This window comes from Malania oleifera, chromosome 7 (assembly GCF_029873635.1).
Source record: "Malania oleifera isolate guangnan ecotype guangnan chromosome 7, ASM2987363v1, whole genome shotgun sequence".
NCBI lineage: Eukaryota > Viridiplantae > Streptophyta > Magnoliopsida > Santalales > Ximeniaceae > Malania > Malania oleifera.
This window is the reverse complement of record NC_080423.1, coordinates 98,215,893-98,239,453: the sequence shown is the minus strand read 5'-3', so window position 1 is coordinate 98,239,453 and position 23,561 is coordinate 98,215,893. Positions and strand designations below refer to the sequence as shown.

The 23,561-nt window shown below is 34.6% G+C and overlaps 1 protein-coding gene across 1 annotated transcript; it reads left to right on the top strand.

Moving 5' to 3' along the window:
• The first annotated feature begins 11,751 nt into the window (after nt 1-11,751).
• On the top strand, nt 11,752-23,257 carry LOC131159292 (uncharacterized). The gene is made up of 5 exons (XM_058114057.1): nt 11,752-12,205; nt 13,227-13,489; nt 18,111-18,228; nt 21,005-21,213; nt 22,671-23,257. Exons 1-5 carry the CDS (start codon nt 11,885-11,887, stop codon nt 23,122-23,124), a joined length of 1,365 nt encoding a protein of 454 aa, XP_057970040.1. The 5' UTR covers nt 11,752-11,884; the 3' UTR covers nt 23,125-23,257.
• The last annotated feature ends 304 nt before the right edge of the window (nt 23,258-23,561 follow it).

Here is a 23,561-nt window from a genome sequence, read left to right as displayed (position 1 = left end):
GGGAAGCATGGCGTGTATAGAAAGATCCTCAGGGTGGCTATGAGTTACAGACGCAATGTTGGTATTTGATACTGAGGATACTCATTAGCCGGAAAGAAAAATGGAAACCAAAAGTAAAAAAATGATAACATTGGCTAAAATGAGAAATGAAAGAAAGAATGGAAATTGAGAAATAAAGAATGATAAAATTGAGAAATGGAACCGTGTGAGTTAATAATATAAATAATTAAGGCGAAGTGAAACTCTCCACCTGAGGGCTTATTAAGTAAGGTGAGTGCCTTGATAGGTATCAGATGTGGCCATACTCGGCTGCATAATGTGTTAGGGCAGAGGGAAGCTACCTGTATAGGCGGGTAATCTTCTTTATTCTCAAGAACTTCATGGATAATTATGTGTTGGATATCATTGAATTTGATAAATTATTTTAAAGCTTATAAAAGCTTGTGTTGTATATCTATACGATTATGAGAATGTGTATATCAGTGTATTTTCTCAAATGAAATGGTGATTTGAAAATAAAGTGTATTATAATTGTACTCATATGGCCACACACTGTAAATAATTTATTCCTTCTTACTGAAATGTGTCTCACCCAAATTATCTAAATTTTTCAAGGGACAGAGATAGGCCAGGTGGTAAAGCTCCGTGATCATAGGGAGCTGAGACCCTGATATACAGGGTGAGTTGGAACAAGGGAGGTGTGATTCCCTAGGGTTGTATTATTTTTGGGTATAAGATAGTATTGTGTATTTATGTACCTTGATATTCTGGGTATTGTATTCTGACTGATATGTATATACTATCTTCCGCTGTTAGATTGAATTATAAAATAATTTTTTACTTGGTACCCAATGTGGGTCGGGTAGTATGAATGATAGTAGGATTGTTGACGTTACCGATTTGTAAATGTTATGGATGACGTGTAATTATTTATTATTATTGAAAAAAAATTGTACGAAAATTGGGGCGTCACATTAAAAATGCACAAAAGAATGACGTAGAGTTGGCAGAATTGATAGAGAAAGTGTGGAATGGGCAGGAAGAGGAGTTCAATATTTCAGAAGATGGAGCCATGAGGTTCCGTGTCAGACTATGTGTTCCTGCAGATGCTGAGATTAGGAGGACTATATTAGAGGAGGCTGACAGATCCCTATACACAGTTCATCCTAGTAGCACTAAAATGTATCGAGTCTGGTGGAGTAGAATGAAGAGGGAGGTAGCTGAATTTGTGTAGCAGTGTTTGATGTTCCAGTAGATAAAGGCTAAGCACCAGAGGCCGGCAGGACAGTTGCAGCCACTTCACATCCTTGAGTGGAAGTGGGATCACATATCCATGGATTTCATCACTGGGTTACCATCGACATTGCATGGTCAGAATGCTATCTGGGTGATTGTCGACCAATTGACAAAAACAACCCACTTTCTACCTATTAATGTTGGCTACCCTACGTACAAACTGACAGAGATCTGCATTCAGGAGATAGTTCGACCCCATGGAGTGTCAGTATCCATTATTTCAGACCGTGACCGGCGTTTTACATCACGATTTTGGAGGAGTTTGTAGGAAGCTTTGGGGTCTCAGTTATTGTTGACTCTATGAGTCCAATCCGGTTTTGATAATGAAAAATCACTTGGTATTTGATATGTGCATTGAGATTGTGAGCATAAACAATATTTAGCATGCACGGAAGGATAGCAAGTCATGGAAGTCATGAAGACTAAAGTATATACATCTTGGCAAACTCCATGGAACTAAAAGAGTAGAAGAATGAAGATGCAAGCGGCAAGTTCAAGAACGTCATGGGAATGGGTATTTAGAACTAAATGTATTCACATCTTTCATATGATTTAATTTGAGACTCAACATATACCCTAGACTGATCTTAGGACTCATGCATCTCATGAACATCATTAGAGGATATTTATGGACTTAGAGATATTTTTGAACCCTGAAAAATATTTTATAAAACAGCAAAGAAAATGAGCAAAAACATATTTTTGAAACTAAAAAGGAAAAATTCAGAAAATGGTTAGTTCAGAAGACCGAACTCAATGTTCAGTCGTCTGAAGATTCAGCTTCAGAAGATCGAAGTTAAGCTCAGTCATCTGAAGAATTTCTTTAGAAGACCGAAGATTAAGTTTAGTTGTCTGAAGGATTTATGGTGAAACACGTAACCTGACAAAAGCACATCAGAAGATTGAACTCAGACTTCAATCGTCTGAACCCAACACTTCAGAAGGTTAAACCCTAACTTCAGTCATCTGACCCTGTGTCCAGGTTAAGTTTTTTCAAAGCTCTAAAGGACTTCAGTCGTCTGAGCCTTAACCCTCAGTCGTCTGAACCTGTGGGAAAGTTTAAAAATTTAATTTTTAATGAGAGAACTCGCGAATTATTTTTTGATCCAATGGTTAAGATTCATTCTAAGGGCAAGGTACTTATATAATGAACATCTAAACCCTAGTGCCTGAATGTTAAGATCAACAAGAAGAACGATAAGAAACAACCACAAGAAGAAGAAAATCAAACCTTTAGCATACAATTGAGCATATTAGCACAGCTTGGGAGATGACACTACTGAGGTTGTGATTGGGATTTCAAATCTTATACTACACATATGAGCTAAAGCTTCTTTGATTCTCAAAAGGTTTTCTTGTGATTATTGTGCAAGCATTTTGATATTGAGGTTTGGTAAATCAAACTATTTGTTAATATTTAGTCTCCTAGAGTTCTTCATATAAACTGATTTACTTGTTGATATTTAGTTTTCAAAGAACTTTTCATCTCAAAAGCTATTATTGAATATAAGCTGAGTGATTGATCTTGAGTGTACTTATAGATTATTTTTATAAAATCAATACTTGAGAAAAGTTTTCACCATTGGTTAAACGGTTTTGATTCAAGTGTGTATTCAGTTAAAGGCTCTATATTTTTTATGTCTTAAAACCACTTGATTAAATATCTCTATATTTTTTATGTCTTAAAACCACTTGATTAAATATCCTTAGTGTTCATCACTATATATTTTATTGAAGGATATTTTCTGGAAAACATTATAGTAGTTTTTGATCTTTAGAAATCATATTATATATATATATATATATATATATATATATATATATTTGCATATTACAAAGATCGTATTGTGATTGAATATTTGATAGAAAGCTTTTTGATTTTGATCGATATAATATTTAAGACAAAGCTTTTGATAAGTTCACATTTGATATTTGTGCATTTTCGTAAGGTGAACTAGAACCCTAATTTTTTCCAAAGCTTTTACTTATATCATACTTTTGGGAGATTTGATAAAAAGGGAAATTGTGTGTTGAAGCATATCATTCATCTAATGATTATATCGTTACATACGTACTGAGCTTCAAGTTTCATCATATGGATATGTGTAAGGTTTCAATTGTACTCACTAGCTTTATTAGAAGCAAATCTTGATTTGTTTTGCAGATTGGAAATTATATTGTAATCACAGTTCGGGTTGTGAACCGCGTGAGGAGGAAGTTGTGCCTCTTGTAAGCAGCGGATGTAAGGGAAGCTCTGTCCCAGTTAAAGGAGCAGGGAATCAGTTGAATCCTTGAGTGGGTTGCTCAAGGCGAGGATGTAGGCCGAGTTGGATGAACCTCGTAAAATATATGTTTGCCTTCTCTCTTCCTTTACTCTTTTTATTTTCTACATCGCATTTAAATATCTATCTTGTATGTGTATGTTGAATAACCCCACACGTACTTGAAAATTAATTGGGTGGAAAGAATTCATTGGTATAATAATTTAAAATCAGTCTTATACGTCAACAATCAACTTAATAAATTTAGAAATAGGGTTTAAGTGGTAAAGGTTTTTGAAAATACCCAATTCACCCCCCCCTCTTGGGATTACACCTAAATTAACAGTTACCATTCAGCACGACATATCATCCTCAAACTGATGAGCAAACAGAGAAAACAATCCAGATACTTGAGGATATACTGCAAGCATGCGTGCTGGATTTTGGGGGTAGTTGGACCCAGTATATGTTGTTAGTTGAGTTTGCATATAATAATAGCTATCAGGCCAGCATCGGCATGACACCTTACGAAGCGTTGTATGGTAGGAAGTGTCGTTCTCCATTGTACTGGGACGAAGTGAGGGAGAGGCAAGTTTTGGGATCAGAATTGGTGCAACAGGTGTACGATAAAGTCCGACTAATTAAAGACAAAATTAGTGCAACTCAGAGTTGGCAAAAAAGATACGCAGATACTTGCCGCTGGGAGTTAGAATTTGATAAGATAGCTCCATTGAGAGGAGTTATGAGATTTGGGAATAAGGGTAAGTTGAGCCCTAGGTACATTGACCCATTCGAAATACTTGAGAGAGTGGGGTCAGTTGCCTACAGGCTAGCTCTACCACTAGCTCTATCTAAAATACATGACATATTTCATGTTTCCATGTTGAGGAAATATGTCTCAGACTCATCCCACATGATTAGTTATACAGAGATATAACTTAGGGATTCACTGGTGTATGAGGAAACGCCAGTGCAGATCTTAGACAGGAAGGAAGAGGAGTTACGCACCAAGAAAATTAAGTTAGTGAAAGTTTTGTGGAGAAATCATGCTATAGAAGAAGTTTCGTGGGAGCTTGAGGAGGAGATCAGACAGAAATACCCACACCTATTTAATGGGTACAGTATTAGTTAGTGCTGTTTAGATAAAGGCAATTTTGTTTATTTAATACAAAGTGATAAACGTATAATTGTATTTTAGATTATAGGATAGACAGTGTTTTAGTTTTGAGAGAATTTTCTTTTATGAGTATATTTGTAATCTCCCAAAACCCTGAATGTAACCACGGTATTCCTCCACCATAAGTGAGGGTGAGTAGTAAAATAAGTAGCCATTTTTCTTTAAAGATAGTGTTCAATACAGATAACGAATTTCAATGATGAAATTTTATAAGGAGAGGAGAATGTAGTAACCCAGACAATTATAGAAATTAAATTATAAATAAGGGAGAGAGAAAAGAATTTTTCAAAAAGGCTCTGTAGGGGCTTGTCGACGAACACAAAGAGTTTGTTGACGAACTTGTCAATGTGGACACATGACTCGTCGACGAGAATTTACCGAGGGGTTAATTCTAGGGCCTGAAACTCGTCAACGAGAGTTAGATGTTTGTCAACAAACAGTATTCTTGGTCTCATCAACGAGGTGACGTGGCTCGTCGACGAATCCACGTGTCAAGACGTTTATAAATATGCAAAAATCGGGTTAGCAGCGAGAGAATTCATTTTATATGTTTTCTTTCTTCCTCTAACTTGGTTTCTCTCACTTCTCTCAACAAATCTGACCCCATTCCTCCCCAGTTTGACGATTAAAAGCTATCATGGTGATTTGGGGAGATTCTCTACAACCTAGACGAAGTAGAGTGTTGATTTGAGAAGTTTGGGTGCCATCCCAAAATCAGGGTAAGAAGATTATTTGGGTATTTTTAGTATTACCAAGTTTATTTAAATTTAGATTTGGTGTTGTATGAGAAAATACTAGTATTTTGCGAAGTAAAAATTAGGGTGTTTTTGGGACCCTGTAGGCATGGGTTGAGGACCCCAACAGATATTTTTTTAGGAGCCCAAGTATATTAAAGTTTAAGAAATTGTGAATATGAAGGTTTAGGAAATATGTGTGTGGTGATTTTCTGGGGAATATATATATATATATATATATATATATATATATATATATATATCTGTGTGTGTGTGTGTGTGTGTGTGTGTGTGTGTGTGTAATTATAGGATTTTGAGGTTGGTATGCCGAGGGTGTAAGAGTTGAATTGGAGGCAAGCCTCCCAGTTAGATAGGTAAAGGAAATATGTTATGCTACGAATTTTAGAATATTTATTAATAAATTATATATTTTTCCAGATTATTATTCAGTTTAGAAATTATTTGTATATTAGGAAATACGGTTATCAGTATATGAGATATTTATTTATATAGCTGTGTGTCATGAGATAGTACTAGATTAGTATATGAATTATACAACTTCTAGACTGCTATGATTTACAGTACGCATGCAAAAATATGTTTTATCAGATTTTACAGAATTATGAATTACAGTGTATATACAGACAGATATTTTATAGCATGTACAGATTACCATGTTTTCCACAATGTTAAAGCCATAACACTATGATATACAATTTATGCAGTTCAGATATTATAGATAAGTTATTATAGTTTATAAAGTTTAGATATTACAAAACAGTTAATACAATATTTTTCAACATAGTTTTCAGTGTTATGGTTATTTTTGAATCATGATGAAATAGTAAGATATATATAGAAAATAGTATACACAGTATCAGACCCAAATGAGTCAATTTATGTCCAGTCAGTAGAGCACGGTACCGTTGCTATTACAAATTAGAGTGCAACCACACATCTTAGATAATGTGTGGAAGGTTTTCGTTAACCATGCTTGGAGGGATTGCAGGCTCCCCAGAAGTCTGGGTTGAGGTGGCCGGTTTGACGAGGTAGATACCAGTACCATGCCTAGGAGAGGTTGTAGATTGGTTGGGCTGAGGATTGGTAGAGTTACAGTTGACTTACTTAGTAGGCCAACCGAAGTTAAGTCCCGCCTACGGGCTGCACAATTTTGTTATGAGGGGTTAAATCACGACGTTCAATTTTCTAGGGTATTTTCACAATTATGTATATGTATAAAGATTTATAGAATATCAGTAGACATATTCCAATACTAGAAGTATGAATAAGTAGAAACTCAGATATTACAAATGTATTTTAAACCATAATAGATATGAAATGTACTGTATATTGTATTATCAGCTTTCACTATTTTAATTACTTATCAGTATAGTATTTATGTAGCTCTATTGCCACACACTAGTAATAACATATTTCCTCTTACTGAGCGTTGTCTCACCCCAGTGATTTAATAATTTTTAGGTGATCCAGTTAGGCGAGCAAATCATGCTCGCAGATAGAAAGGGTGATTACACTACCCTGTTTGTAGGGTAAGTATATATAGGAGATTGTATTTTTGAGTAGATGATACTGGAGTGATGTATATATATGTATGTATGGTTTGGGAAGAATTACTAAATTTTGGTATTATAAATGTGGATGCACAGTTTATGTGTTCCGCTGCGTAGGTGTGTACATGATCAGGGATTCCTCAGTGCTCACTTGGGGCCTGAGATGTTATAGTCGATAATACAAGGGTATCAGAGTAATTTTAATTTTAATTATTATCTATAAAAAAATGGTAATGAATTTCGGGTCGTTACATGTGCTGCCCTGAAATTTTTCTTCCTTTCCATTATTTATTTCCCTTTTATTTTATTTTCTAGGTTCGGGTTATTACATATTGGATTATATTCAAATACTGAAATTGTGTGGCAGGTGAATGATCTATATGGTTTATTGAAATACCGAAATTAGGTATGGTTGTAAAAATATGTTGTAAAATGGTGATTTACATTGGTTGTGAAAATACTAAATTGTTTATGAAAAATACTGGAATTGTTAGTGTGAAATACTGAGTGGTACTTGACGACCGAGGGCCAGGTTCTATTTGACGACTGAGAGCCAAGTTGTGTTTGATGGCCAAGGGCCGAGTTCTATTTGACAGTTGAGAGCCAAGTTGTATTTGACGGTCGAGGGTCGGGTTTTATTTGACAGTTTAGAGCCGAGTTGTATTTGATGGTGGAGAGCCGGGTTTTATTGTGAAATGATAGATTTTATACGAAATAAGATTTATACTACAATTTTCATTACTTAAATTGCATGATATGGTATAAGAACCCTAAGGACCAGTTGTATTGTGAGCACGGTATCGTTGTTAGGAAATTATTTGGCCATGTGATCCCACACTGTAGTGGAAGTGTAGGGTGGTTTCAGTCGATTAATCGGCGTAGAGTTGTTGTACCTTCCCTGGGGTCTGGACCAGGAAGTGGTAAGGCAATTAGACCTGCAACTGGGTTGTGGATGCCTATAGACGTACTTGCAGATGGTTGCTTTGACTTTGTCTGGGTTGATCCCCCAGGGCTAAGTCTAGCCTCTAGGCCGCACAACCCATCATGGGGGTTAAGCATGTTGTTTAGTCTTAGGGAGTGTCTTTTACGCATATATGTTAATTTATGTAAATGGTATTTATTTATTGAATTGGTTTATATTGTGAAAGCAAATGCATATTTTCAAAGGTATCAGTGTGAGTGTTATTTTGCGAAACGTTAGTTTCAGTTAAATGGAGAATGAGATGTTTTCGGTATACACAAAAACTCATACTGATCACACACTGATATTAACTTAATCTGCCTTACTGAAAAGCGTCTCACCCCAATATACAAATCATTTTTAAGGACCAACTCGAGATCGAGCTTAGCAAGCTCCATGGCGGGGTTGACTCACTTTTAAAAATGAGTAGCACTAGAGCTATCCCAAGTATAGGATCTACGTTGTGTAAATAGGCCAAATCTTCTCCACGGGGAATGCAGATTAGTTCTAAACTAGCATGAAATAGGTAAAGAAAATAAGAAAACAAATTTTACTAAACATGGTTCAGATTCAAAATTTTGGGATTTTTGAAAGTTTGTGATGGAATTGAAATGACGCAAAACCTAAACTAAAAATTTAGCACACATAAACCGATCAAACAACTCACTAATTAAATAAAAATAGACTAAAATTAAACCTCAACAATGACTTAAGATTAAACGCCCAACCCAACACAATGATAACTTGAATGAAATATAAAGATCATGCCATGTCTCAACTAAATAAAAATAAACTAAACTAAACAATAAGTAAAGCTCAACTAAATAAATAAACTAAACCTAACAATAAATAAACTCAAACAACTCTTAAATAAAGATAACTAGATTTAAACTAATTAAAGCTCCAACAAGATATTTAGAATGACTTAGAGTAGAATAATAAATTAAACTCAATCTAATAGAAAACTCCAACAAAATATTTAAAATAATATTAAAGTGAAAAAGAAATTAAACAACAAGGTTCCAACAGAAAATTTAAAAATGATATTAAAGTAAACAAATACAATTAAAATAACAACAAGGTATTAAAAAAAAAAACGACAAAGAAGTAAACTAATACAACTAAAGACAACAAAGGAGAGAGAGAGAGAGAGAATAATCTCAACAATAACTTTGAAGATAACTATTTAATGTAATAAATAACTCAAACCACACACTAAGATATTCATGGAAAATGACAAAGAAAAAGTATTAATAACTCAAAAAAACTATTTAAATACACAAGAAGAGAGAGAGATAGAGAAAGAGAGAGAGAGTGAGAATGGCCGTGAGGAGCTTCTTGGTGTGTGTGCGGCGCAGCTCCTTCAAGAGAAACCAGCCCCCTCACGCCACTTCCTCATTTTCTTCCAAAACCCTAATCTACCTACTAAAGCAAAAACCCTATCCCCCCCCCTTTTTTTTTACCTAGCCCTTTTTATTTAACTTTCTTTTCCTTTACATTTCAATCCTTCCCCCTCCTACCAGCGTGCCTGCCTTCTTAAGACTCCCCCCAGCGCCTACATCAGCTCCCAGGCCTCCTTTTATCCTATTTTTCTTTCACCCAAAATAAGCCCCCACTTTTAATTAAATGCCTTACCTCATTTTCTTTTCTTTTTCCAATTGATTTACTCCAGCTGTCCACTGCCAGCCAACGCCTAACTCCAACAAACACACACACACATACATATATTGGGCTTGCATGGCCGGGTGACATCAAGACCCGACCCACTTTATTTTTTATTTATTTTTTTTCTTGTTTCTTCTTTTTTTCTGTTTTATTTCCCAACGCACAAACCCAATTTCAACTTTCTTATAGTCTGTAACTCTCAAAACTCAAAACACAAAAGTTGTAGGTCTTTCTCAGTTTTCCCCATAATTTTGAATCATCTTGATCGGAATTCGGACGAGAAAGTTACGCCCAGATTATGAAGTACTGTTGATTTTTAGCTTCCAATAATCGTCCTGCGATAAAAAGATACCAAAAATTCATAATTTACTTAATAAAACCCAAATGTTATAAACATGACACAATGTTAATTTATTGAAATTAATTAGACATTTAATTAAAAATATAATTCGTAATGCATAAATTAAAATACTTTATTATGCAATTTAAGCGCGTAATCAGGGGTGATAGCTAGTTTCTATTTGGAAGTGTTTGTAAGAACTCTAATGTATTTAAGTTATATTTGAAGTCCCTGGATATGTAATATGGTCGTATGAATTGAGTTAGTTTTCTTTCTTTTGATTGGGATGTAATATGGATATTGGGAGACTTCTATATGTGTTAGCAGTTTAGAACTCTAATAATGTATTTGGATGATGTATCATTTATTTCCGCTATTTTTATATAATGAATATGGTATGAGGAACACAAATGTTACTAAAGTAGCACCCCGGGCCCCATGTGGCGGGTCGGGGCATTACACTCTAAGCATAATGACACGTTCATAAATGTCAAATTGAAAGAGAGTTTGCCTCCACCACTATAAAAAAGGGGATCCTAGGAGGAGGTAAAGATTTCATTCTCACTCACTCTTCATTTACTGCTGTAATATGAACTTCTTATTCCCTAACTTAGGCATTGGAGAGATCCTCCGGAGTGCACCTCGGGTCCTCCAAGCCATTCTTATTTATATCTTTTCAGGTGGTCGCAGTCGAATGACGATTTAACAATAGCAATACGATTCTTGGCAGTAACACTATTATTTTATAAAATTTAAATATAATAAAATATTCAAACACTATATTGTCCTCAATTATATATTTCAATTAATCGATTATCAAGTGTTAAAAGTTTTAAATTTTTAATTATTAAAAATTTTAGGATATAGATTCCATTAAAAACATATTCTTTGTAGGTTTTTGTGTTGAAAGACAATTATTTTTCATATATTTTTTACACACGTGTCAAGGGTATAATGATCATCTTTTTAAAATACCTACTAGAATTCTCATGTTGAACCATACATTGGCATGAGAATTCTATGTATATTTTTAGAAATCTTATAATGTGAACAAAAATATTCCCAAAGTAGGGGTCCTCTTAATGTAAATGTCATTCTATGGGAATATTTTTTATGCAACGAATCTTTTTTACTTTCCAAGCAATTTTTTTTATTATTAAAAACCCCAATTTAATGAAAAAAATTACAAAATATCATATTTTACTCTTGAAAAACACATTTATCAAGGTATATTAAAAGGTTAAAGTTGGATGAATATGACCATTCAACTTTTATTAGAGTTATTTATACATATGATCTTTTCGAGCCCTATAATTTTTTGTTAAACAATTTATTTCTATTCTCCTTATTTTATTGCCAATAGCTACAAACTTAAAAATTAATAATTTTTTTTATTGATAAAAATGAGTTAAAATTAACTAAACTTTAAAATCTATTCAAATATAAGGTAAACCGAATCTATTTTTATTCGGACATCTCATAATAATAAAATAATATAACAACATCATCATCCTATACACCCTAAAGTAATAAACATGTCCCTATTCTAAAAGAGGATCCATGAAGTAGGAACCCCCTCCTAAAAAATTTGCAACTTAAAGAAATCTAACCGTAGGTTTAAAATTTAAACCCTAGTTTTAGGTAACGTATTTTCCATTCTCACTTTCAATTAAGCTCTACAAGGGCATTTTCGGAACTTGGAAACAAAACAGTGAACATAAAAGCCGCCCAGCAAGATCGACGAGAGGAGAAAACTCAAAGTAGGCATTCTATCCATAGCCCAGGGGGGGAGGGCTCTGGATGGGAATTGAAAATTCCTCGAAACCATTCATTCGACTCCGAGAAATCCAACCCAAAATCAGAAACGACCCGCATTAACATGTCGTTCTCTCTCCTCTCTCCTCCCTCTCCACCACTGCCTTCGCCTACTTCTGCGCTTCTCTCCTCTCCCTCCCGCTCGTCTTCCTCTCTTATAGTCCATGGCGCGGCTTTTCTCGCCACCCATTTCAGGTTCTCCGAACCCTTTTCGATGAAAAAAGCAGAAAACCTTTCTGGGTCTCTTCGACCGCTCGCTAGCTGCGAAGGCCGGCTTTTCAGCGCACACGGAGAGGATGAGGAAGAAGATGATAGTGGAGAAGAAGATGATAGGGGTTTTGTGGCCCCTGAGAGATGGGACGTGTTGGGTCTTGGTCAAGCTATGGTAATTTCCCATTTTGCCTGACTTACCTGGTATTGTGTATTTCTAGTTGGTCGGAAAATGGATATTGCGAAAGAAAACGAAATTTGAAGCTATGGTTTACGTTATGCGATTTTCTTTGTTACTTCCCTTGATTGCGGCTCCGCAGGGCAAAAAAAAAAAAAAAACCCAAAAGTTTTAAGTTTTACATCTTTGTTGTTCTGGGTATTTGCACAATAAAAGCTTACATTTACTAAGCTGGTTTGTTCCAAGTAAGCTCCATTCGATGGTGGCTTCTTTTTTCAGGTTTAACTATTGGAGAATATATAATTTAAAAATCTTAGCTTCAATAGTGATCTAAATTTGTTCTTAGATCCTTTGTTTTGCCTTAGTTCCTTTTTATGAGTCAGTGTGATAAGTAATTGAGTTTTTTTGCGGATAATAATTTTTATAATTAGAGAATTTTTGGTATGGTGTGAAAACAAATAATGTGAAAATTCTGTTATGATGAAGTTCCCATTTTTTTTTTGAATAATCAGGTTACACAGGTGAATTGTTTTGTAACATCTTAGGAATTACTCTGTTTTCTTAACATTGTTATTTTTTTGTTGTTGTGTTTATTCAAATGTGAATGTGAAATAATATTTTGACTTCAAAGAAGTTGCGTTTAATTTTCAGGCTTTTGCAGCATACTAAAATAATCATGTGATCACCATTTGTCATCTATTACTCCTAAAACTTGTCAGCAATATATAGTTGTGTTATGGTATTTATGCATTTCATACAGTTGGAATTATTCACCTGGAATGTTTGGCAGCAGAGCTCTGGGCCTTAAGAGAAAGCTATTTTACATATGTGAATTTTATTCCATTATTTATTCCTTATGAGCAATTATGGTGATTGCATTAACTTTTTTTTTTTCTATCTTATATTTCATAATCTAGTATAGGTAGACAAATTAATATTCGTAATGATAATAATAATAATAATAATTATTATTATTGTTGTTGTTGCGGCTGCTGCTGCTGCTGCTCTACATTTCTAGGTAGACTTTTCTGGTGTGGTGGATGAAGGGTTTTTGAAGAGATTGGGGCTAGAGAAGGGGACAAGGAAAGTTGTGAATCATGAAGAGAGGGGTAGAGTTTTGCGGGCGATGGATGGTTGCAGCTACAAGGCTGCTGCTGGTGGATCCCTTTCCAATAGCCTGGTGGCTTTGGCTAGGCTTGGCAGTCAGCCAATCAGCGGCCCTGTTCTGAATGTAGCTATGGCAGGCAGCATTGGAAGTGATCCTTTGGGTGGGTTCTACAGGTCAGACTTTTTTTGTTTTATATTTATTTCAGGAAATTATTTTTTCAAATGATTGATTTTGAAGTGCATCTTGATAAAATTTCAAGCCCATGATATTGTTGCCAATTTTTTATTGTTATTATATTTTCAGTAGTTTAGAGGAAACTTTGGAGACTTCTGGATTTGATACATCTAATTCTGATATTTCAAGTGGTATTACTTTTCAAGCTGTTTATCTTATTGAAATGTTCACAATATCTACCATAACCACAAGCAATATATTGTTTGTAACAACCATAACTTTGCATGTAATGGCATTTAATTAACATAAACAGCTGTTTGCAATATATAATTTATTTATCTGGGGAGAGGCAGGGCATGAAAAGTCACACTGGTGCAGACAAAAACAAAATTTGTTTGCATATTTACCAATATGTCATATGAGAATGATAGGTTATCCGATTTTTGTAGCACTCTTGGATAGGACATAGAACTAGTTGGCTCAGAGTCTTTTTTTTTTTTGATAGCGGAAGAAGATGAATTTATTAGAAAAAAGAAGAGTGTACAAGAAGGCGAACAAGAAATCCTCCACAAAAAAGGAAAAAAAAAAAAAAAAAAAGGCAACCTGGTGCACAAAGCTCCCGCGTATGCAGGGTCCTTGGAAGGGGCGGACTACAATGGATCTATAGTACGCAGCCTTACCTTGCATTTTTGCAAGAGGTTGTTTCTGCAAAAAAAAAAAAAAAAAGAGAAAAGAGAAAAAAAAAAAATAATACAAAAACAAAAACAATAAAACAAAACTAAAAAATGATCTGACATAAAATTCCAGAAAATCTCCTTATATATTAGAAAACCTCACTTCTTTAAAACAATCAGCAGAAGCACACCAAAGTGAGACTAAATAATAATGATTCTTCTCGCATAACAAAGATACGTTCAGCTTTTTTCCATAAATATACAAACATTTTGTTTGATCCATAAACCCCAAAGAACTGTGAAACTGTGCACAGACTTAAAGTATGAGTGTCCTTCCTTTTACCAAAACCAGCAAAAGAAGTGGCCAACAAATCCTCCATCGACTTTAGAGAAACCTAATATTCTCTGAAAAGACCAAAAAGCTTATTCCATATATTCCAAGCAAACATAGTGTGAAAACAAATAAGACGCTGTTTTAGAACTATCAAGACAAAGAAAACATATATCAGGAGAAAGTGCCTTTGAAGATCTCCTACCCCACAGATTGTTGGTGTTAACTCTATTAAGAACAACCATCCAAATAAAAGCCTTGATCTTTGAGGGAACTTTGTCCTTCCAAATAATTCTATGGTGTGGAAATGAAATATTAGCATTAATCAAGTAGTCACAAAAAGATTTGCTAGAATAAGCCCCAAAAGAGCCTAAAGACTATGAATTTCTATCCACTCCAAAGGAAGGACTGCTAGTCCCCAATGACATCAACAATGAAGACAACCCGTCCACCTCTCTATCATTAAGAATTAAAGAGTTCTACAGAAATGGAAGTCTCAAGAAAATGAATGACCTTCAAAAATCAAAAAGAAGGAAAGAGCCTCATTATAACCTGAATTCAGATGATAAGGATGAGGGGAAGGAATACAATAAAGCAGCATTACCCACCCAAAAGTCTTCCCAGAATGAATATGAAAACCCTTGCTTGAGACAAACTTAGTGGAGGCACCAAGAGTGGGTAGACCTGAGAAATACACCTCCATGGGCTTATTGAAGAACATCTAATTCCTAAGTTAGTATCCCAACCATTCACATGCATACCAAATATACTTTTAATGACTCTATGGCAGAGAGAGGTCTATTTCAGTATTATAGATGAGAAGAACATTTAGTAATCATGCAGCCTTAGCCTATTTGGAGAGAGTTTTGCCATTCATCATGATAAAAAACATCACAAGAGCAAATCACAAGTAACATAGCATCTCATCATTTGTTGGAGTTAGTTGACTTTTTCACACTCAATAAATTTTAACAAATCATGTGATGCCGCATCACTTGTGAATTGCTCTTGTGATGCTTTTCTTGTGACAAGTAGAGCTTTCCATTTGGAGAAGTTCTAACTTTGGAATCCAACTACCCAAGTCTTGGTTTAAGGTAAGGAGGTATAAAATTATTTGGGGAAAAGACAGACTTTGCATGACATTTCCTGAAAAGACGCGGACCTCTCTTAAAATTTGAAAAATTCCATGGACCTCCATGCAGATTTTGATTTTTTTTGAGGCTAAAAATTCAATGTTGACTAGAATTTCATGCCTTCAAATGTATGAAAATTTTGATGGAAATTTCGATGTCAATGTCAATTGCAATTTTAATTTTAGAATATGATGGAAAGTATTTGTAAAATCTGGGAATTTTTCATTTAACTTTAAAAGCTGTTAATAGAGATAATAACTAAAAAATATTACAAGAAAAATACATCAATGACAAGTGTGTGGTGTATATCTTTAATACAATAATCATTTTAAACATATTAAGTTAATATAAATGAAATTTATTTATCACTTAAATATTAGTTATTATGAAAATAGGTCTATTTTTTGACATAAAAGGTCAAATAAATGCTGTAGCTAATACCTATGTTCAATTTTGCAAGAAATTTAAAGTGTGAAAGTTATCATTCACATCCTTCTTATAATAGTCTTTATTTTCAATAGATAAAAGATTTATGAATAGAGAAATTTCAATTTTGGAGTTTTGAATCTCAAATTTCAATTTCAAGGAAATTTTGTTCTATGAATCCATGACCAAGTTTTTTTTTTTTTAAATGCAGAGTTTCAAGATTTTGATAAATTCTGGATGTGTTTTTTTGAAAATTTAAATGGAATTTGTTAAATGGAAATTGATTGCCATTTCGATAATTCGATCTTGAGGGTGGTGGAAAACAAAAAATTTGACAATTTTGTGTACATTTAAGACCGTGCTTATATATTCGAGCCTTTAGTTCATTGTCAAGTGGCTAAACGACAGAAGATACTAACCTTCCTTGAGGTTTGCCATAAAGATGTGGACGTCTTGACATTTACAAAATTTTACATGGATATTTGATTTTACAGGCACTTGTACTCTCATTTTTAGTTCGCTGTCTAGCTGCCTAACAAAATATGCATTATGCATCAAATATATATAAATCCACTGTTTGCCCTTTTGTGCCGTTGACATAGTTATGATTAAAGAAAAGACACCTAATTACGCTTTTCTAGGGTATCACTGTTTGCCTTCCCTCCCTCTCTCCCTCCATCTCAAAATCTGTCCATAACCTATATATATATATATATGTATCCAAATTACATTAAACATGCTAAAATACTACCATTAGTATTGTATGCTTCTAATGTTGCTGGTGGTGCTTTACATTGGCAGTACTAGCAACCATGATGCTAGCTTAGTCAAGTAGTATTTGATTTGGGATTTTGAGCACCACCAAATGTAAAGCACCCTGCACCTCCATCTCCAGCGTGGTGGAATATAATTTGTATATATATATATATATATATATGTTATTGGAATTTTTAAATTAATATTTATTGTTTATATAGTTTGGAATAACATATTATGTACTTTCATTTTTATTCTGTTTAAAATAAACAGGTTTGGATTATGTAGTATGATTTTCTTGAATAGTTTATCAACAAATTATATAATTTGCAAATAAAAATGGACTTGAAAATTGTTGTGCATGGATATGTATAAGAAAATTATGGATAGCCAGGATATATTAAGTATTTAATTGCTACTGTTTGAGAAAATAGCTCTTGTGATTCAAAATGTTCTTGTACTATATGTTAACATTAGGGGTGTTTCGAGATTGTTTCTTGAATATAGCGGTGTCCTTAGATTTGGGTCCCTTGCCAGGATTCATATTTTAGTTATTAAGCATTTATAGTTGGGTCTGAGAATATTTTTCCTTTTTGGGATTGAGAGAATGAGGGAGAGAGAACTGTTACACTCCAAATTAGCTTAATTAGGTGCCTCTTTTTCTAGGGTAAGAAAGGGTAAACTTCAATATTTTTATTTTTTGAATGCATAATTCAAGTTTTTTTGGCTACTTGACATTGACAGTGAACTAATGTATGGGTGACAAGTGACCCTAAGATTAAATACATAGGGAGGTTTGTGAAATTTTTGAAATGTAGGAGAGGGTTGTATCATTTTTGGCAAACCTCATGGGAGGTTAGTGTCTTTTGATCTTTGCCTACTTGTCAGTGAACTAATGGAGGGGTAGAAGTGTCTCTAGACCGAATGCCTTGAGAGGTCATTGAAAATTTTAAAATGTTAGGGGAAGGTCAACATCTTTTGATGAATCTCAAGAAGGTAAGTATCTTTTTCTAATTATTAATGACTTTCATTTCTAGTAAAGCTTAGACTTAAGGTATATGGTGGTGATGAGAGATTAGGATTAAGTTGATTATGATTAGTATTTTGCATCATGCCCTCTCTGGGCTCATGATGTGTCATTGAAGCCTTTTATGGTAGGCATCTAAATTTAGCATAGTTTCATTCTTGATGCACTCAAAAAATGTTATGAACCCTTTTATTTGACATCTGAAGCAATGTTCTTATAGTTAGAAAATGGTTATGATACTAATCAATCTGAACAATTTTGTATGTGGTACAGGACAAAATTGCGTCGGGCAAATGTGAATTTTTTCTCTGCTCCTGTCAAGGATGGAACAACAGGGACAGTGATAGTTCTCACAACTCCAGATGCTCAGCGCACAATGCTTGCATATCAGGTGAGATCTTGTTATAGGAGAACACAGAAAGCAGCACAGAGTTAAATGCACAAGAAATAATACAAGATTTACTGTCGTTTAGTCTTTCAGTCCCTTCAACCTGGCCTATGTCCATGATCAGTACAAGAACAATTCACTATTATGTAGAAAGGTGTACACCAAGTTACACTCATTCCAAATCCCAATTACACCCATAAGCTCACACAATCTTACAGATGCTCAACACATGAGCTACATCACTCCTGTGCAACCTTCATAGTGGTTAACACACATGAAGGCAAGCTAAAGCACAAGCTTGCTGGACGTTTCTTACATCATGCTGGATGTTTGTCTGATGCAGTTGGGAGCACAGTGAGATGATGATTTACCTCACCTATCCATTGAAGCCTATGTTTCTTAAGGGGAAACAAAGGGAAAACCTCTTCTTATGTTTGTAAACAAGAAAATCCTAAGTTCTTATGAGAACTTAAGAGTCACAGGCTGAGATTTTATTCATAATAATTGTCAAGCCGCCTGTAGTGAATTCTCAGCATATATTTATAATTTGACTAAGCTCTAAAAATCCTAGCATGAATCAATTGCAGCCCTTGTTTTAAAGGAATCCCAGCTGTATAAAAATAAATATACCAAAAGGACCCAAAACATTCTACAGTGTTCTGAACAATAATATCCCCAGATTAGTCCTGCGTCATCCTCGCTCATGGCAAAGCCTCTTTCTCTTGGGTAGAGCCTCATCCTCCATCAACTGGGAGGACTAAACATATATCTCTTTGAAGCACCATTCTCTTTGTAGCTCACAAACCTTGCTCTCCAACTATTCTACTCCTGAAAGGAGTAGAAAATCCTGCATTTCTTTTCAAGCCATTCCTTGTCCACATGTTGGTTTAGATGCTTTATAGAACACCCAAAGACGTACTCAACGCGAAATAGGAAACTGAATCCTGAACTAATTGTCTAAATCAGGCTTACTGAAGACAAAACTCAAAGCAGAATAGGGAAGTGATCCCACAGCAAACTGGTCAACTGGTCATGCCCGGATCTTCTCTGTTTCTTGTCTGTAATGAACATTTGGTTCTAACCTATCAGGTGTTTGGTTCTGCTCGGAACCTTGAAGTTGCTGTGTCTTCTATTTCAGTGAGGCATTTGCTTAAGTGGTGACTTGAGTTGTCTTTAGTTCACATTACCTTGCTAGTTTCTACCCCAAAAATTTCTTGCACAATTTTAAGTGACACCTTAATAGATTTGTTTCAACCACCATAGAGTTTTCTCAATTTTAGTGTTGTTGCAGAATTTATTTTTTCAATTTAAGTTTTATACAAGCTGTTAATTTCTTTGCTTGATGTCAATATTCCCAGCTGCTGGTTATCTCTAGTCTGGTTCGTTGTAATAATTCATTATTACATGTGCTAGGAAACACGTACTTTACCTACTAGCTAAATAAAACAAATGACATTGAAAAAAACTTGGAAAAATACTGCAGTGTGATTTTGCATTTGTGTACTCCTCTCCTCAGTACTAGATTCTTGGTTTCAGCTAAATTTTTTCCTTGTACTGAATTTATATATGAAAATAATATGTATGATACATACAGCAGAAGTGTTTGCCTTCCATAATTACATATTGTAGAATCTCCTGCATTCTAATTGTTTAATTTTATCCAATCTTGTTCCAAGTTAGAGTTCTATCATCTATGCATAGGTTAGATATGAAAATCTGTCATAATATCACATTTATCTTCTCTTGTGTGCTTGGGCAGGTTTTGGTTTGTGATGTTTCTGTTTCCATGTTTTGATTTGTATGATGTGTACTTCGTTTCTGTCTCAAAAGAAGCTCTAGCATGGTTCTGCAGTTTTAGAAAAATATTTCCACATTTTGGGAGCCAAAGCATGTTTTGTCAAGTGCCTTCCAGGTGTTTATTCTTTAAAAAGGTGGAAGCAAGAAATAATAATAATAATAGTAATAATAATAATAATAATACTAAAACATTTCCAAACATACTCGAACTAAAATAAGGTTTTGTACACAACCCACACAAACACGCACACATTATTTAATTTATTTCATTGGGACAGATCCTTCTATAATAAAGAACACGTGCCAGGGCAGCTTTATTTATTTATTTTTTGAGTAAATTATTTTGCAGTCTCTTTGCAAATTAACAAAATAGTTTAAGTTTATTAGAAATTTTGACAAACCTATTTTGAATCAATCTTATTTTTTGAATTTGTTTTATAATTCAGCTAAATAAGACCTTTCAAATTTGGGGAGATGGTGAAGGACAAAGAAAGGAAATTTCATTTTTTTTAAGGCAGCAGGCTATTTGAAATGAAGGATCTGTACTTTGTTTTTAGTGAAATTCGGAAGGAGTTGCCTTATTCTAAATATTTTCAGAAAAGATACATTGTTTGACTCGTATTTGTTAGCAGTGACCTGAAGTTTACTTTTGCATGTGATCTCTTCCGGGGTTGCCTAACCTTTTTTTTTTTTTTTTTATCTCTGCATGTTTAATCTGTTACTATAATAATCATTGAATAGATTATATTTTCTGGACAATTCTGCCATAGGATCTGGTTTATTTTTTCCTCTAGTAGTGCAAGAGGTTGTTGGTTGCTTTTTTAATTTATGAGGTTTTATGAAGCAGTTAAATTTTACATATTAAGTTCACATTCTATGAGAAGCCTTTGCTTTTTTGGTTTGTGTGAGGTTGTTTTGTTTTTTGTGAAGTCATTCAATTGAAGCCCTTATATGTCTGCCTTTTTTACTTTTATTGATTCAGGGCACATCTTCGGCTGTTAATTATGATCCTTGCTTGGCAAGCATGATTTCCAAGACAAATATACTTGTCATTGAAGGCTATTTATTTGAATTTCCTGATACAATCAGAACAATTGAGAAGGCGTGTGAGGAAGCCCACCGAAGTGGGGCTCTGGTTGCAGTGACAGCATCAGATGTGTCCTGCATTGAGAGACACTATAATGATTTCTGGTAAGACCATATATATATTTTGAAAAAAAAAATTATTCATTTAAATTTAGTTGTTGAGCATTTGAATCTTTATACTTACAGCTATAGTATTTGCTTAGGCTCCATGTGTCTACTAAAATGGGCTTCGAATAGGATTCAGTATTTTGTATTCAAATGGTTTTCATTTGGCAAGATAAATTATCGTTACTGGACTTGGATGTGGATCTGGGAGTAACATGGGAAGCAAAATTGAGAAGCTTCATTCATGAAATATATAACAAACACAAAAAGCATGGAAATGATTCAGCGTTGGCTTTAATTTGTATAATATCTTAAACATAACAAAGCAAATTGGTAACATTAGAAAACTTGCACAATTATTCAGAAAGTAAAAATACAAGGAAAAACTATGAAAAGTTGTGGGATATATTTGTGGATGTTTTTAGAACTAGCCTTTTTTTTTTTTGTTGGTTTTTTTTTGGTCACTGTGTGTTCAAAGCTAGATGTATGGGAATCTTGTTCATTAGAGCTGTAGTTGCATCCAGAGTTTTCCAGTAGTTCCTGGGAGTTCCCCAAAAATTTCCTGGCTGTTGTTGAACCATCTTGAATAAGCTTCTTCCACATCTTAAAAATTATGGTGTGCAATAATTTCTTTCTTGAAATTTCCTCAAAATTCTGTCCCATGCACTAGGAAGACATTTTAGGTAAATGTGTTTCCCACCAAGAGCGTACCAAAAGTACGTGTTAAATCTTTGGAAGAGAGAATAAGAGAATTTTGTCTAGACTATGGTAACAAATGCAGTCAATAATAATTAGAAAAACTAATAGAACAAAGGTTATTTCAAAAATTTATTTCAATCCTGTCTCTGTGCTTTTGATGAAGGGTTTAAAAGAATAAAATGAATATCTATTTAAAGCTTATAAACTTTCAGAATTCAAAAAACAGAAGTTATTATCAATTAAAGAGGACCTCAGCCTCCGTTTTTGCTTACAGTGCCAATCAACAAATAAAAAAGATTTGCTAAGATGAAGGCCTGGAGCATCTATAGTGGGCCTGTAATCATTTGAGTGGGGGCTGTTATGATCCTGCTCAGGGAGGGTTGCCATGAACTAGTTGCTGCATCCCTTTGTCGCTTAGCAGAAAGTAAGAATTAACAAATTATTACTCTGGTCTCTGGATAAGTGCACGTTTTGCCAATCAGGAAGCTAGTTTCTTTCCAAAACCTAATATGTGAGGGTATAATAAGTCTTGTAGGCACCACTTGTCTTCTCTTTTTGCTGTTTGTGGTAACATATAAAATTCAATTTCCGGAGTCCCCACCCTCAACAGTGATGCTTTTTTGGCTGTAGTTTCCGAATTGACATGCACTTTATTATTTTATCGCCATTTCATGGGTAGCCATCTGTGTTCAGTAAATATTGGAGCCTCTGTTTGGCAATTAATTAAACTTTATCTTTTTTTTTTTTTTTTGGCTCAGGGAAGTTATAGGGAACTCAGCAGACATTGTTTTTGCAAACAGTAATGAAGCAAGAGCTTTCTGTCATTTTGGATCAAAGGAAAGCTGTGTTTCAGCTACAAGGTACCTAAGCCACTTTGTTCCTCTAGTCTCAGTTACTGATGGGCAGAGAGGATCTTACATTGGTGTAAAAGGTGAAGCTGTATATATCCCCCCTTCACCTTGTGTGCCTGTGGACACTTGTGGGGCTGGAGATGCATATGCATCTGGTATTTTGTATGGCATATTGCGGGGCGTGTCAGATTTGAAAGGCATGGGTGCATTGGCGGCTAGGGTTGCAGCTGTTGTTGTTGGGCAGCAGGGAACCCGGCTTAGGGTTTTAGATGCCCTTAAGTTGGCAGAGTCATCTGCGTTCCATCTTGACAGCTCCATCGTTCGATCCAATCTGGGTTCTGATCATATTTCCAGCTTGTAACACGGTGCCTGCCATTGCATTGATTTCCCAATTGTTTTAGCAGAAAATACACAATTTCTTCATAGCTATGTAGCCATGTACATCATGTACGTTTTTAAACTGCCGTGAAAAGAAGAATTGCATTGATTTAAAATTTGTCTGCCTGCTGGATGTGAAGCATAATTAGCATTGTGCAAAATCTATTTCAACTATATCCTCTTCCGAGGATTGTTTTGGGACACTTTTGGAAGTACAAAGTGATTTTATGATACGAAATAAATTTTGGGTTGTGAAAGAAGTATTGGCTGGTTTTGCCCCTCTAGTGGGACTTGGTACTTCTTCTTGTTCAAACAATTTCAGCATAATGGGAAACTAGAATGTATGGTTGGCCAACTCTTTTATGCTATGTCTAGCACAATGGAACAACTTCCATTTTCTTTAAAGTTAGGGCTTCTAGT